A 14855-nucleotide genomic window follows, 5' to 3' on the forward strand; every position below is an offset into this window, starting at 1 on the left:
TGATGACTGAAAAGAAAGTTTTAACCTAATTTTATAGCTTTGACATTAAATATGAACAAAAAGAAAAAAAAATATAGATCTATGCAAATTTCAAAGTCAAATATATGACATTAAATTGCATGTATATTAGATATATGCGAATTTAAAGTATATATAGACTTTATAGTTAAATATGACATTAAATTTGCATGTATATTGATGACTGAAAAGAAAAAGAAAAAACAAGTCAAGTTAGGTTAAAATTTACACCAGAGGTTAAGTTTTTGGCGATGAACAGAGTGCTATGCTTTGAAATTTAAGACAAATGACAAACACAGTGTAAAGTGAGGTTGCTCTTCTTGGTGATTTTTCTTCCAAATTCTGCTGTCTAAGTTTCTCAATTTCTCCAATATTCATTATTATAAAATAGAAATCCTCAGGCGTAGAGCCAACTTTTAATAATGTAGTAGTATTTTAATGCTTTGTAACATGCTTCACGTTTCTTTCTAAACCTCTCTTGACCTTTTCATCAGATCAGGCAAGTACTTAACTTTTTTCTTCAACGAGCGAATTAATCAGATCAAGAGAAAAAAAAAAGAACGGAAGTATGAAGACAAATACTAGAATCTTCCAATGTATTCTAGCGTCTGTCTTTACTCTGCTCATTAATGACTCATCAGCAGCAACACCTCCACCTCCAACTAACAATTCTTCAACGTCTTGTAACAGAACCTGTGGAGGCATCTCGATCCCGTTCCCATTCGGAATCGGCGAGAAGAATTGTTATGTCAACGGCTGGTACGAGGTTATCTGCAACCCAACCACTTCCGACTCTAACAAAACTGTTCCTTTCCTCTCTATGATCAACCGTGAAGTGGTGAACATCTCTCTCCCAGACAGCGACGAACCTTACGGACTAATTCAAATCAGAGTCCCTGTTACATCTTTGGGTTGTTCTAGTAATACTAGTCAAAGACCCCAAAACTCGCTCCAGGGTTTGAATGTCACAGGAAAGGGCAGCCCATATTTCCTAACCGACGAGAACCGTCTAGTGGCGGTTGGTTGCGGTACAAAGGCGTTGATGACGGATATAGAATCAGAGATATTAGGTTGTGAATCGAGCTGCGAAAACAGTAAGAGTGGTGAACAAGTAACAAACTCGGTCTGTACTGGTTACAAATGCTGCCAGGCGAGGCTACCGGTTGAACGTCCTCAGGTTATAACCGTCATTATAGAAAAAAACTCCAGTGGAGAAGAAGAGAGGTGCAAAGTTGCGTTCTTGACGAACAAGAGGTATTCACCGTCGAATGTTACGGAGCCAGAACAGTTTCATAGCAATGGAAACGTGGTGGTAGAGTTAGGATGGTACTTTGTAACTTCGGACTCTCGTTTTAGGAGCCTCTTGGGTTGCGCAAATATGAGCCGCAAAGGCTCTGGCTCCTCGGATGATAATTGCAGTTGCGAGTATAATTACTTCTCCGGGATGAGTTATAGGAATTGCTATTGCGACTATGGTTACGCAGGGAACCCATACCTTCGAGGTGGCTGCAAAGGTAAGTGGTTGTTGTTTTCTTCTTTCGTTTCCTCATTAGATCATCAGTACGTAATTATGATTCAATATTGTGTAGATACTGATTCATGCGAAGGAAATACCTGTGGGGAAGATGCTGTTTGTGTTAACATGCCTGGACCGATGTCCATGTGCAAGCCTAAGCCCAAGATAACCAAGCCTGCCAATCCCCCGGTGGTTCAAGGTGAGTGGCACTTTAAACTACCAGACTAATAATAGAGTAGAGGATAGTGTACCTTATGTTATTTTTTGGTTGCTACAGGCATTGTTATAGGTTTGTCGGGATTATTTTTATTTGTTGGGTTATTCTGGCTGTTTAAATTCGCTAAGAAGCGAAGAAGGATCATCCAAAGCAAAAAGTTCTTCAAACGAAATGGAGGCTTGCTGTTGAATCAACAAATAACTACTACAAAGGATGGAAATGTAGAGATGTCAAAGGTGTTCAGTTCAAAAGAGTTGAAAAAAGCCACTGATAACTTTAGTGTGAACAGAGTGCTTGGGCAAGGCGGTCAAGGCACCGTGTACAAGGGAATGCTAGTAGATGGGAGGATTGTTGCGGTTAAAAGATCAAAACTTGTTGATGAAGACAAATTGGAAGAGTTTATCAATGAGGTCGTTCTTCTCTCACAAATGAATCACCGCAACATAGTGAAACTCTTGGGATGTTGCTTGGAGACGGAAGTTCCAATCTTAGTATACGAATATATCCCCAATGGAGACTTGTACAAACGGCTTCATGATGAATTTGATGATTACACGATGACTTGGGAAGTACGTCTTCGCATAGCCATAGAGACGGCAGGAGCTCTTACATACATGCACTCAGCTGCATCGTTTCCAATATTCCACAGAGATATCAAGACGACCAATATACTACTGGATGAGAAATACAGAGCAAAGGTGTCTGATTTCGGAACTTCAAGATCCATAACTATTGATCAAACTCACTTGACAACATTAGTTGCGGGAACGTTCGGGTACATGGATCCAGAGTACTTCATGTCGAGCCAATACACTCACAAAAGCGATGTTTATAGTTTTGGGGTTGTGTTGGTGGAGCTCATAACTGGAGAAAAACCAATGTCACGTGTCCGGTCTGAGGAAGGCAGAGGTTTGGCAACTGATTTCCTAGAGGCAATGAAAGAGAACAGAGCTGTTGACATAATTGATATTAGGATGAAAGACGAAAGCAAGCTGGAGCAAATAATGGCGGTAGCAAAACTCGCCCGAAAATGTCTTAACCGGAAAGGGAAGAAGCGGCCAAACATGAGAGACGTTTCAATCGAGCTAGAGAGGATCCGTTCATCACCCGAAGATTTAGATGTCCACTCCGAAATAATCGAAGACAAAGAGGAGGATCAACTCATGGAAATCAACGTAAAAGATGATTCTTGAACTGCCTATGTAAGACTTAGTCTTTGCTGCAACACATATGTAGTGTTCAATGTGTTTGCTAAAAAAAAAAAAAAAAGTGTAAGAAGATGACATTGGAGATGAGTATAATTTTTTAATTTGTGTTTAGTAATTATCAAACTTTAATAATCTAAAATGACAAAACAATTAAGAGTAAATTATGTAGGTGGATTTAATTAAAATGACAAAACAATGGAAATTTGTTTTTCTCAAGAGAAACACAAAAATATGACATAAAAAAAGAGATATCATGATCGGGACTATGATATGCATAAATCTGGAGAGTTACTCTTTTTCACGTCCAACATTTTTATTTCTTACAAAACAGTAAGACCCAAACTTCTCCACGTCAGCCGCAGAAAAAAAAAAAAAAATTGTCCATGTCAGCCATCAGAGGTCAAAGTACTTGGAAGTTGGACTGGTCGTCGCCATTCATCTGACTTTTTTTAAGCTGAATTCTTCTACCAGCTGTCCTTATTATTGGCCATAGACATAAATAACCAAGAGAGTCAACATCATCGCCATTAACATTTGAGTGTTCATGAAATACGTTGACTTTTTAAGCTTATAGTAATTTGGTCAACATTCTTTTGCATCTTTGTTCACGCATGATCCATCTTCTTATCACATCTGACATTTTCGTCAAACTATGCCAGTCTTAGTTTTTGTTTTATCTTTGCATTACACGACATTAGAAGACTCAAAATGTTGGTTTTGCAAGAGAGAAAGCTCTTGACAAGGATGAACAAAACCCAACGGTTAAGTCTCCTTAAACCCACAACAAACTAACTCGATCTCAAGAAGAAGAAGAGGTCATCAACTTGTGATGAACTCCTCATAATCTAGGCTAAGTAAAGCAGTAAATAAAGAAGAGTTTAGGTGATATTTGAGAAGAGAATCGGCTGCCTTAAGGGCAGCCTCTAACCTTATCCCTTAAACACTCTACATTGGAAATAAGAACAAGAACAAGTGTAGAGAGGGAAATTGATTCTCTTATTATTGAATAGAATTATAATTTTTTTACATATGAGCTCAATTACATCTTAATATAGGAATACAAAGCTCCATATAACCGTTAGAGAGGAGATGAGAGTTGAGAGGGACATGAGGAGAGAGAAGTGTGATTTCCTAAGCTAATAGCGACATGCCCACTTGCTTAACCACACTCGTGATTTCTCTCCTTCTTTCCTAACGGTTGGATTAGAAGCTTCTTGATCACATAGTGGGCCGAGTCTTCCTTCTTCTCATCACTCACACTCGGCCTCATTCCTTCCTTCTTTCCTTTGTGAGACTTCCTCATGGGCTTCTTCTTCTTATAAGGCCTTTGTTCTTCTTATAAGGCACTCATGGCCTTGCTAACTTGTCTCTTCCTTGCTCACACGGCCCACATGGCCTTTCTCATTGTGTTCGCGGCCTAACTGGCCGCTCTCATGCCTCCCATGGCCTCACCGGCCACTCTCTTCTTCTTCCATAGTTCGGCCTTACCGGCCTCTCTCTTCTCTTCTCCTTCTTATATGCTAATACTCCCCCGCACGCTTGATCGGCGGGACACTATGAGGACCAAAGATCAAGAGTGGACTAATGTTGTCTACCTCATTAAAAAACCTTAACAAAGAAAACCTCTTGGGATAAAACTTTGTTAAGGGAAAAAGAGTATAGCCTTCACTATCCATGATGTCCCTTGATCTTGGTTTGTAAAGAACCAGCTCTCTTCTCTTCATGTTTTGAACCGCTACTCTTCCTTAGTCCACCTTGCCTTTAACACACTTCTTATGATCTCTATCTTTGTACCTTTAGAATTTCTTTGAGGCTCTCATAATCTTCTTTACCCTTCAAACAAGTGATAAAGAAGAAACAATAAGTGTATGTTATGAGGAATATCAAAGACAATTTTTCACATTTCTTTGAGGCTCTCATAGTCTATAATGTATGAGGAATATCAAAGTAAATTTCTTTGAGGCTCTCATAATCTAATGTATGAGGAATATCAAAGTAAATTTCTTTGAGGCTCTCATAGAACAATATGAGGAATATCAAAGACAATTTCTTTGAGGCTCTCATAATCTAATGTATGAGGAATATCAAAGTAAATTTCTTTGAGGCTCTCATAAAACAATATGAGGAATATCAAAGACAATTTCTTTGAGGCTCTCATAATCTAATGTATGAGGAATATCAAAGTAAATTTCTTTGAGGCTCTCATAAAACAATATGAGGAATATCAAAGACAATTTCAAAAGTGACAATTTAAGAGATCACATGAGAGAGTAAAGGCTAGTAATGGAGCTAATATAATGAATTTAAGAATTTAAATAGAGTAGGGTTTAGAGCACAGCCTGTTTGGTGTTTTGATGGATAGGAAGGAGAGAGTTGATCACTGATGCGGTTTGGAATTCCTCCTTGAGACCGCTTCTCTAACCATGGTTTTTAACCCGGCCAGTTTTATCGTCAGACTGACATATGCCCACTGAATCGGACATAACTTTCGAACGGCTTCTCGGATTGGTATGATTTCACTTCCACTGGCAAGATGACTCTGTGGTCTCGAACTTTAATGAAGAACGCGGAAGCCGAATCGCAGTGGAAGGGTTTCGTCCGAGTCGATCTTTGAGACGCTTCGGCTGAGCTTTAAGTAAAGACTTTTGCTTGTGGCCGAGCAGAATCTGTGAGGTACGGTCTGAAGTCACTTGATCTCCCCCGTAACCTTTACTTGATGATGGGCTGAAACCTCATCACCTCAGTTGAAGCCTTGTGCATCACCGTTCTTGTGCACATCCAATCAACAGTTGAAACCTTGTGCATCACCTTTCCTAAAGACCATTGTGCACATCCGATCAACAACTTGGCACTAATACACATGTCCTTGGGCTGATTCATCACCTTCCACCAGCTCTCTCCACTAGAACTTCCTCCATAGCTTTATCTCTCTCGGTCAGCCTTAAATAGACCACCTCGCTCAAAAGAGTCTTCTGCTCTCCTCGGATGAGTCTAACCGCCGGAGTTTAATACCCAAAGCTTTATCTCTCTCGGTCAGCTTAATAGGTTACCTCGCTCAAAAGAGTCTTCTGCTCTCCTCGGGTAAACCTGACCGCCGGAGTTTATTACTATGGTGGTGAAACGTGTGGTCTAAGAAGCTTGATGGCCATTGGTTCTAACTCCAAGCATTGTGCTGCGCCTTCTCATGGCTTCTTTGTAGCCTTCAACCTCGCCACTTCTTCTTGAGATAGCAAGTGAGCTCCACACAATCTTCAAGTTTGAAACTGAAACCAAAATTTAATGGGACAGATTCTAAACAAGAGATTGTTAGGGGTTAGAGTATAGAGTGTAGAGTAGAGTATAGAGTGTAAATGGAGAATAAGTAACCAAAGAGAGTATAATAGAGTATATATATAAGAGAATGGGGGGTAGTATAAGATGGATGGAGTGTAGAATTGGACTCAAGAGTTCCAATGGACAGAGTTATACTCTGTTTTCTTGAGTTTGAGACAACTTTGACAGCCAAGAACAACCAACAAGACAATCTCTTTTGGTGCTTTAGTGGCTGAAACACATGGACCGATTGGAAAATTAATCTCTCCAACGGTTTAGACAAATTTCATGGTAGAATCACTTAAACAAAGTGTTCTCCAAGATCTTAAGGCTTTAGATCCACGAAAATAACATAAAGAAGATGCTTTTCGTGGTCACAAGCAAACAAGAAACAAAAGAGCCTTTGGAACACCCTATTGTCCATCGGTTAAAACAAAGCATTCTTGGACCAGCTTTAATCTCTTTGACCAAGCAGACCATATATGCGAAAAACAAGGTCTCTCTCTTCCTCAAGCGTGAATCCTAACCATGAACACAACCGATTTGCTCATTAGTTCATCACTACCTCATTTTGTACCCAACTTTCACCAAATCGGTAAAGCTTAAGAATGAGGCTTTTAAAGCTTAAGGATGGGGCTGTAAAATCGATTTCTCTTTACACACTTGGTCTACAAGTTCTAACAAGACAAGAGACCAAGCTTACTCAACATTGAGCTGTTAGAGAATCGTTTTTAACAACAAAAGCAAAGTTAAAGCTTTAAAGAACAAGGCTAAGCGAATTAACACTTAAGCAAAGTTTAAAACTTTCACTAAGCTATCTCCTAAGAGATTTAAACCTTGAGAACGAGTTTGAACGAGTTTGAATGAGTTTGAATGAGATAGCTATCTCCTAAGCTATCTCTTAAGCAAAGTTTAAAACACTCAAGAATGAGTTTAAAACACCAAGAACAGAACCTGCTCTGATACCATGTTGGTTTTGCAAGAGAGAAAGCTCTTGACAAGGATGAACAAAACCCAACGGTTAAGTCTCCTTAAACCCACAACAAACTAACTCGATCTCAAGAAGAAGAAGAGGTCATCAACTTGTGATGAACTCCTCATAATCTAGGCTAAGTAAAGCAGTAAATAAAGAAGAGTTTAGGTGATATTTGAGAAGAGAATCGGCTGCCTTAAGGGCAGCCTCTAACCTTATCCCTTAAACACTCTACATTGGAAATAAGAACAAGAACAAGTGTAGAGAGGGAAATTGATTCTCTTATTATTGAATAGAATTATAATTTTTTTACATATGAGCTCAATTACATCTTAATATAGGAATACAAAGCTCCATATAACCGTTAGAGAGGAGATGAGAGTTGAGAGGGACATGAGGAGAGAGAAGTGTGATTTCCTAAGCTAATAGCGACATGCCCACTTGCTTAACCACACTCGTGATTTCTCTCCTTCTTTCCTAACGGTTGGATTAGAAGCTTCTTGATCACATAGTGGGCCGAGTCTTCCTTCTTCTCATCACTCACACTCGGCCTCATTCCTTCCTTCTTTCCTTTGTGAGACTTCCTCATGGGCTTCTTCTTCTTATAAGGCCTTTGTTCTTCTTATAAGGCACTCATGGCCTTGCTAACTTGTCTCTTCCTTGCTCACACGGCCCACATGGCCTTTCTCATTGTGTTCGCGGCCTAACTGGCCGCTCTCATGCCTCCCATGGCCTCACCGGCCACTCTCTTCTTCTTCCATAGTTCGGCCTTACCGGCCTCTCTCTTCTCTTCTCCTTCTTATATGCTAATACAAAAAGGGTGAGATAGAATACGAACAAGAACAACATCAGTAATGAAGACAGAGACTCACAACCTCCTCTGTATATTACTAGTGATCTCTGTCCTACTATCTCTGTTCATCAATGGCGTCTCATCCGCAAGAAAACCTCCAGATCTGTGTAACAGAGTCTGCGGAGGCATGTCAATTCCTTTCCCGTTCGGTATCGGTGCGAAAGATTGCTTTCTAAACCCGTGGTACGAGGTTGTCTGTAAAAACTCTGTTCCGTTTCTCTCAAGGATCAACAGAGAATTAGTAAACTTGTCTCTTCCAGATGCTACTGAGTACTACTCTAACGGAGTTGTTCACATCAAAGGTCCCGTAACTTCCTCCGGTTGTTCTACCGAAGCATCCCAGCCGCTTACAATGCCGCCTTTAAACGTTGCCGGCCACGGCAGCCCCTATTTCTTCACTGACAAGAACCTCCTCATGGCTGTTGGTTGCAACGTTAAGGCCGTTATGACGGATGTCAAATCGCAGATCATCGGTTGCGAGTCAAGCTGTGACAAGAGAAACAGTAGCAGCCCAAAAACAAGAAACGAAGCCTGCAATGGTTATAAATGTTGTCAGACGAGGATACCTGAAGGGGAGCTACAAGTAATTGGAGTCAATATAGATATCCCTGAAGATAGAAACACAACACAAGGAGGATGCAAAGTTGCTTTTTTGACAAGCAAGAAGTATTCGAGTTTGAATGTTACAGAGCCAGAAAAGTTTCATGGTGACGGATACGCTGTGGTCGAGCTTGGATGGTACTTTGATACTTCGGATCCTCGTGTTTTAAGCCCCATAGGTTGTAAAAATGTATCAGATACATCACAAGATGGCGGGTACGGTCCCGAGACGATTTGCATTTGCTCGTACGGCTACTTCTCTGGATTTAGCTATAGGAACTGCTATTGTAACTCGATGGGTTACACAGGGAATCCATTCCTTCCTGGTGGATGTGTAGGTAAGAGATACTATACGTTTATCTTTCTGCAACCATATATCAAGTCTTCTATTGTTAATTATGAATCGAATTTGCAGATATTGATGAATGTAAACTAGAAGTAGGACGCAAAAGGTGTAAAGACCAAACTTGTGTGAATAGGCCCGGTTGGTTTGAGTGTGAGCCAAAGAAACCAGGACATCTCAAACCAGTGTTTCAAGGTAAAAGTCAATTTAAGTTTATCCTGAGCGTTGTGTTGAACATATTATCGTTCTGTTCTGTATACGCTGTTCTTTTGTTGGTGCAGGTGTTCTTATAGGTTCAGCACTGTTGATTTTCGCCTTTGGAATTTTCGGGTTGTACAAGTTCATTAAGCAGCGGAGGAGGATAATTCGGAAGAGAGAGTTCTTCAGACGTAATGGAGGTATGTTGTTAAAACAACAGTTAGCTAGAAAAGAAGGCAATGTAGAAATGTCAAAGATATTTAGCTCCAATGAGTTGGAGAAAGCTACTGATAACTTCAACAAGAATAGGGTTCTTGGGCAAGGAGGTCAAGGTACTGTTTACAAAGGTATGCTCGTTGATGGTAGAATCGTTGCAGTGAAAAGGTCGAAAGCCATGGATGAAGACAAGGTAGAAGAGTTTATCAATGAAGTTGTTGTTCTAGCACAAATCAACCATAGAAACATTGTTAAACTCTTGGGATGTTGTCTTGAGACAGAAGTTCCAGTCCTTGTTTACGAGTTTGTTCCGAACGGTGACTTATGCAAGCGTCTTCGAGATGAATCTGATGATTACACAATGACATGGGAAGTGCGACTTCACATTGCAATAGAGATCGCAGGAGCACTTTCGTACCTACACTCAGCTGCATCTTTTCCTATATACCATAGAGATATCAAGACTACCAATATACTACTAGATGAGAAATATCAGGCTAAGGTGTCGGATTTCGGAACTTCAAGATCAGTTACCATAGATCAAACTCACTTGACAACTCAAGTTGCAGGTACTTTTGGGTACGTGGATCCGGAGTACTTTCAATCAAGCAAGTTTACGGATAAAAGTGATGTGTACAGTTTTGGAGTTGTCCTCGTGGAGCTCATTACCGGGGAAAAGCCGTCCTCCCGTGTCCAGTCTGAACAAAACAGGGGTTTTGCAGCTCAATTTGTGGCAGCCGTGAAAGAGAACAGAGTTCTTGACATAGTTGATGATCGGATGAAAGATGAATGCAACCTGGACCAAGTGATGGCAGTTGCAAAACTCGCTAAAAGATGTTTAAACCGAAAAGGAAAGAAAAGGCCTAACATGAGAGAAGTTTCCCTTGAGCTGGAGAGGGTTCGTTCATCACCTTATGATTCAGAGATTCGTAATGAGGACGATGATGACGAGGAGGATCAAGCCATGGAACTTAACTTTGACGACACTTGGGATATTGGTATGACGACTGCTCCAGCCTCTATGTTTAATAATGGATCTTCCACATCTGATGTTGAGCCTCTGGTTCCTCCACGAACGTGGTGATGGTCAACTCGAAACAATACATATGTACCCCTTCATTGATGAAAAAAATTGTTATCTTTCAAGTTTCGATTATGAATTCTAGCTTTTCACCATGTAACAATACACACAATTTGCATCATGAAACCAAGAAATAAAGGATGTTTTAGTCTGTAAATATATTTATATGTGTTTCCATCAGTTTCTCATAGGAGATACCTTGGAACCTTCTTTCTTACGCTATGACCTTAGTTGCCGAGATTAAAAGATAGAAACCGAAAATGACCACGTCATCTATCCGTTAACCATGTCATCGCCACTACATGGACTACATTTGATTTGACTGGTCTATTCGTTGACTTTTAAGTTAACGTAATTTTTGGTCAACTTTGTTTTGTATCCCTGATTCATGAACGAACATGCCAGCATTGTGACGATGGTCAAATGAGTATAGTATGGTTGGTCTATTTTCATATGGCCATTAAAACAAAAATGGATTTTTATAATCCCTCAGGCATATTGACATTGACCAAGTTTTTAGTAGTGTTTTTTATAGGGATGCTTTGTAACTTGCTTCTCTTGACCTTTAACATCAGACACGGAAAATCATCCTTATAACTTCTTTTTTCATAGAAAAGCTGATTGAGATTGATCATAAATAAAAAGAAAGAAATATGAAGACACAAAATTACCGGTTTTTATGTATTGTAGTGTATGTCTTAACTTTGTTCATGAATGGCTCATCAGCAGCAACACCTACACCTCCAAACAGTAACAATTCTTCGGCTTCTTGTAATAGAAGTTGTGGAGGAATCTCGATTCCGTTCCCATTCGGAATCGGCGGGAAGGATTGTTATCTCAACGGCTGGTACGAGGTTATCTGCAACAGGACAACCACTTCTGAGTCTAAAACAACTACTGTTCCGTTCCTCTCTATGATCAACCGGGAAGTGGTGAACATCTCTCTTCCAGATTATGAACCACACGGAGTGGTTCACATCAAAGGTCCGGTGACTTCGTTGGGTTGTTCAAGTAATACTAGCCAAGGACCCCAAAAGTCGCTACCGGATTTGAACTTCACAGGCAGGGGAAGCCCATATTTTCTAACCGACGAGAATAGCCTTTTCGCGGTTGGTTGCAGTACAAAGGCGTTGATGACGGATACTGAATCAGAGATCTTGGGTTGTGAATCGAGCTGTGAAGGCACCAAGAGTATTCAACAAGTATCAACCTCAACATGTGACGGTTACAAATGTTGCCAGGCAAGGATACCGGTGGAGCGTCCGCAAGTGCTAGGTGTCAATATAGATGCCACAGGAGGAGAAGGGTGCAAGGTTGCTTTCTTGTCCAGCAATAGGTATTCGCCTTCAAATGTTACCGAGCCAGAACAGTTCCATGCTGGTGCCTACGCCGTGGTAGAGCTAGGTTGGTACTTTGATACTTCGGATCCACGTTTTAGAAGCCCCTTCGGTTGCATAAATTTAACATATCACAGATCTTACTCATCCGGTGATAGTTGCCTTTGTGAGTATGGTCACTTTTCCGAGATGAGTTATAGAAACTGCTATTGCTCCCTTGGCTTCACAGGGAACCCATACCTTCGAGGGGGTTGCATAGGTAAGTGTTCGTTTCTTCTTCCTTTTTGTGGTCTTTACTATATTTCAGAATGAATCAGATCATTAATACTAATAATTTATATATATGCAGACTATGATGATTGCAAAGGACCCAATGTCTGTGAAGAAGGAACTTGTGTTAACGTTCCGGGAGGCTACAGATGCGAGCTCAAGCCCGAGATAATCAAGCCGGCCAGATCCCTCGTGCTACAAGGTGAGTCCAATGGCACCTTGCATCTACCATACTACAAGGCAGAGGATGAAGTAGTATAGTTTATGTTTTTCTTCGTTGTTGCAGGGGTTCTTATAGGTCTTTTGGGACTACTGTTTTTATTTGTTGGGACACTCGGGTTGGTGATACTTATAAGAAAGCGAAGGAGGGTCATCAGTAGCAGGAAGTTCTTCAGACGTAATGGAGGTTTGTTGTTAAAACAACAACTAACTACTACAGATGACGGCAATGTAGAGATGTCGAGGATATTTAGCTCAGAAGAGTTGAAGAAAGCCACCGATAACTTTAGCGTGAAGAGGGTGCTTGGGAAAGGCAGTCAAGGATATCAAGACTACCAATATACCACAGAGATATCAAGACTACCAATATACTATTAGATGAAAAATACGGAGCTAAGGTTTCTGATTTCGGAACTTCAAGATCGGTAACCATTGATCAAACTCATCTGACAACATTGGTTGCAGGAACTTTTGGGTACATGGATCCAGAGTACTTCCTATCAAGCCAATATACTGACAAGAGTGATGTTTACAGCTTCGGGGTTGTCCTGGTAGAGCTCATAACCGGAGAAAAACCGTTGTCCCGAATCCGTGCTGAGGAAGGAAGGGGATTGGCAACTCATTTCCTCGAGGCCATGAAAGAGAACAGAGTGATTGACATCATTGATATTCGGATCAGAGATGAAAGCAACCTTAACCAACTGATGGCAGTGTCAAAACTTGCTCGAAAGTGTCTTAGCCGGAAAGGAAGTAAAAGACCAAACATGAGAGAGGCTTCAAGTGAGCTGGAGAGGATCCGTTCATCACCTGAAGATTTAGAAGCCCATGTTGAAAACGATGATGAAGAGGACCAACCCGTGGAGATCAACAGAGAATGATTCCGGAGGTGTGTTGCAAGACTGTTCAAACCCTTATGTTTAGTGAATCCCTAAAGTTTAGACGAACATGGTGACAAGAAAAGCAATAAGATCACCATGGGCAATAAAGTCATCAATATTTATCCACAAAGTATATTTGAATGTCAAAGTTTATATGTACTTTCAAAATGAATTTAATCACTGAAAAGAAACCGAACTTACTTGTCTAGCAGCAATTACTAAGTTGTCAACGACATGTCAGAAAATGTTTGACTTGTAGCATTGTGGCTTCAGTCTCAAGAGTCCAAACCTGCTTGGGTTACAAATCACATCCCACTGCAATCAATATCATCATTCCGCTGGTAAGCATTCCCAAAGATACATAAATGCATGGTGTTACAATAAGTATCTAAAGAGGTTTGATCGACTCAAAATGGTTTATCTTTCAATAATGAATATCTGTTTTTTTTTTCACCACGTAATAATGATACACACAAATAGCAATATAGAATCAAGAAAAGAAAAACGAAAAAAGAATGTTACTTATTACAAGAATAATAAATGGGGTTGGTATCAGCATTCACCAATAAATAAACACTCTAGAAGAATTTAAGTTTGCCTTTGGAGATGGCTTGAACATGTTGTAGTTGACAGATTGCCTTCTCTTTACCGGTCAAGCCATAGCAGGAGGAGTGCCTAGCGCCTAAAGTGACGGCAAAGTAGAGATAAATAGTGCAGAGGAATGTCAAAAGAGCCAATGCTGTCAAGAGATATCGATGCCTCTGAACAACGGTGGAGCAGGTACCCAACTCTTCCCACTGCTTCTTTAGACACTGTTGTCTCCTTAATGGTGAAGATACAAGTCCATCGAGAACCATGGCTTTAATCAATCAACCTGCAACATTTGAATGTAAATGTTGGGGATTTATGTTTCCATCAAATAAACCATTTCTACTAGCTACCACAGATATAGTAAAAAGAATCTGGAGATCATTTAATTGTCAATGAGAGAAGCAGCAATTTCGAATCGAGGTTAGTCTTTATTTACAGGACGAGCTTTTGGATCTTAAGCGGAAAGAAGGAAATAAGAGCAACAATGGCCAAGAGAAACGTCAATTTCAATTTCAATCAACCATCAAACACAAATCACAATTCACAACAACAACAACAACAAAATGGATTAGGAGAGATTCGAGGAAATGGACTATAAACGATCAATCGAGGGATGAGAGAAATCAAAAGATTGAGGGAAACAGATCCGAAGAAGGTGTAAATAAAGGATTTAGAAAACGAACCGGTGGATATAGAAACAGGTGAGAATCGGTTTAGAGACAGAGAGAGAGAGAGATCTGGAGAAGATAAAAGCTGAATCCAGCTCCGACAAAATCAACTCCGCCGGTATGGAATTTTCTAGAGGATGATTCTCCGGCAGCGTTGTTGCGATATTCGGGGGTGGGGGGGGGGGGGAGAGATCTCCGCCGTTGATTGAAGATGGGGGGCTCGAGCTGGGCCGATTTGCCGGATACGCCGTAAGCGGCTTATTGTCCGTTACATAAAACGGGAATTTAGGGGTTTTATATGCAGATCCCAAAACCAAAAAGAAAAAAAAAAAAAAAAGAAAAAAAAAAAAGGAAAAG

At 40.4% G+C, this 14855-nt stretch overlaps 3 protein-coding genes and 1 pseudogene across 4 annotated transcripts; 3 read left to right on the plus strand and 1 right to left on the minus strand.

Annotated features, from left to right (window-relative positions):
• The first annotated feature begins 331 nt into the window (after window positions 1-331).
• Window positions 332-3045, plus strand: LOC104740300 (wall-associated receptor kinase-like 1). Its single transcript, XM_010460848.2, has 3 exons — window positions 332-1532; window positions 1608-1733; window positions 1812-3045. The coding sequence occupies exons 1-3, from the start codon at window positions 587-589 to the stop codon at window positions 2942-2944; spliced, it is 2205 nt and encodes a 734-aa protein (XP_010459150.1). The 5' UTR covers window positions 332-586; the 3' UTR covers window positions 2945-3045.
• A 478-nt stretch (window positions 3046-3523) lies between these two features.
• On the plus strand, window positions 3524-10692 carry LOC104740303 (wall-associated receptor kinase-like 4). The gene is made up of 4 exons (XM_087486532.1): window positions 3524-3669; window positions 8064-9035; window positions 9113-9235; window positions 9322-10692. Exons 2-4 carry the CDS (start codon window positions 8099-8101, stop codon window positions 10536-10538), a joined length of 2277 nt encoding a protein of 758 aa, XP_087342658.1. The 5' UTR covers window positions 3524-3669; window positions 8064-8098; the 3' UTR covers window positions 10539-10692.
• Window positions 10693-11132: 440 nt separating this feature from the next.
• LOC104740302 (wall-associated receptor kinase-like 5 pseudogene) lies at window positions 11133-13390 on the plus strand (annotated as a pseudogene). Its single transcript, XR_015580909.1, has 3 exons — window positions 11133-12131; window positions 12222-12344; window positions 12429-13390. The product of XR_015580909.1 is annotated as a wall-associated receptor kinase-like 5 pseudogene (transcript).
• Window positions 13391-13643: 253 nt separating this feature from the next.
• LOC104740301 (uncharacterized) lies at window positions 13644-14652 on the minus strand. The gene is made up of 2 exons (XM_010460849.3): window positions 14514-14652; window positions 13644-14113 (listed from the first exon to the last, which is right to left on the minus strand). Exon 2 carries the CDS (start codon window positions 14094-14096, stop codon window positions 13818-13820), a length of 279 nt encoding a protein of 92 aa, XP_010459151.1. The 5' UTR covers window positions 14097-14113; window positions 14514-14652; the 3' UTR covers window positions 13644-13817.
• Between the last annotated feature and the right edge of the window lie 203 nt (window positions 14653-14855).

The sequence above is a fragment of the Camelina sativa genome, chromosome 14 (genome assembly GCF_030686135.1).
Source record: "Camelina sativa cultivar CO46 ecotype springtype chromosome 14, ASM3068613v1".
Taxonomy (NCBI): Eukaryota; Viridiplantae; Streptophyta; class Magnoliopsida; order Brassicales; family Brassicaceae; genus Camelina; species Camelina sativa.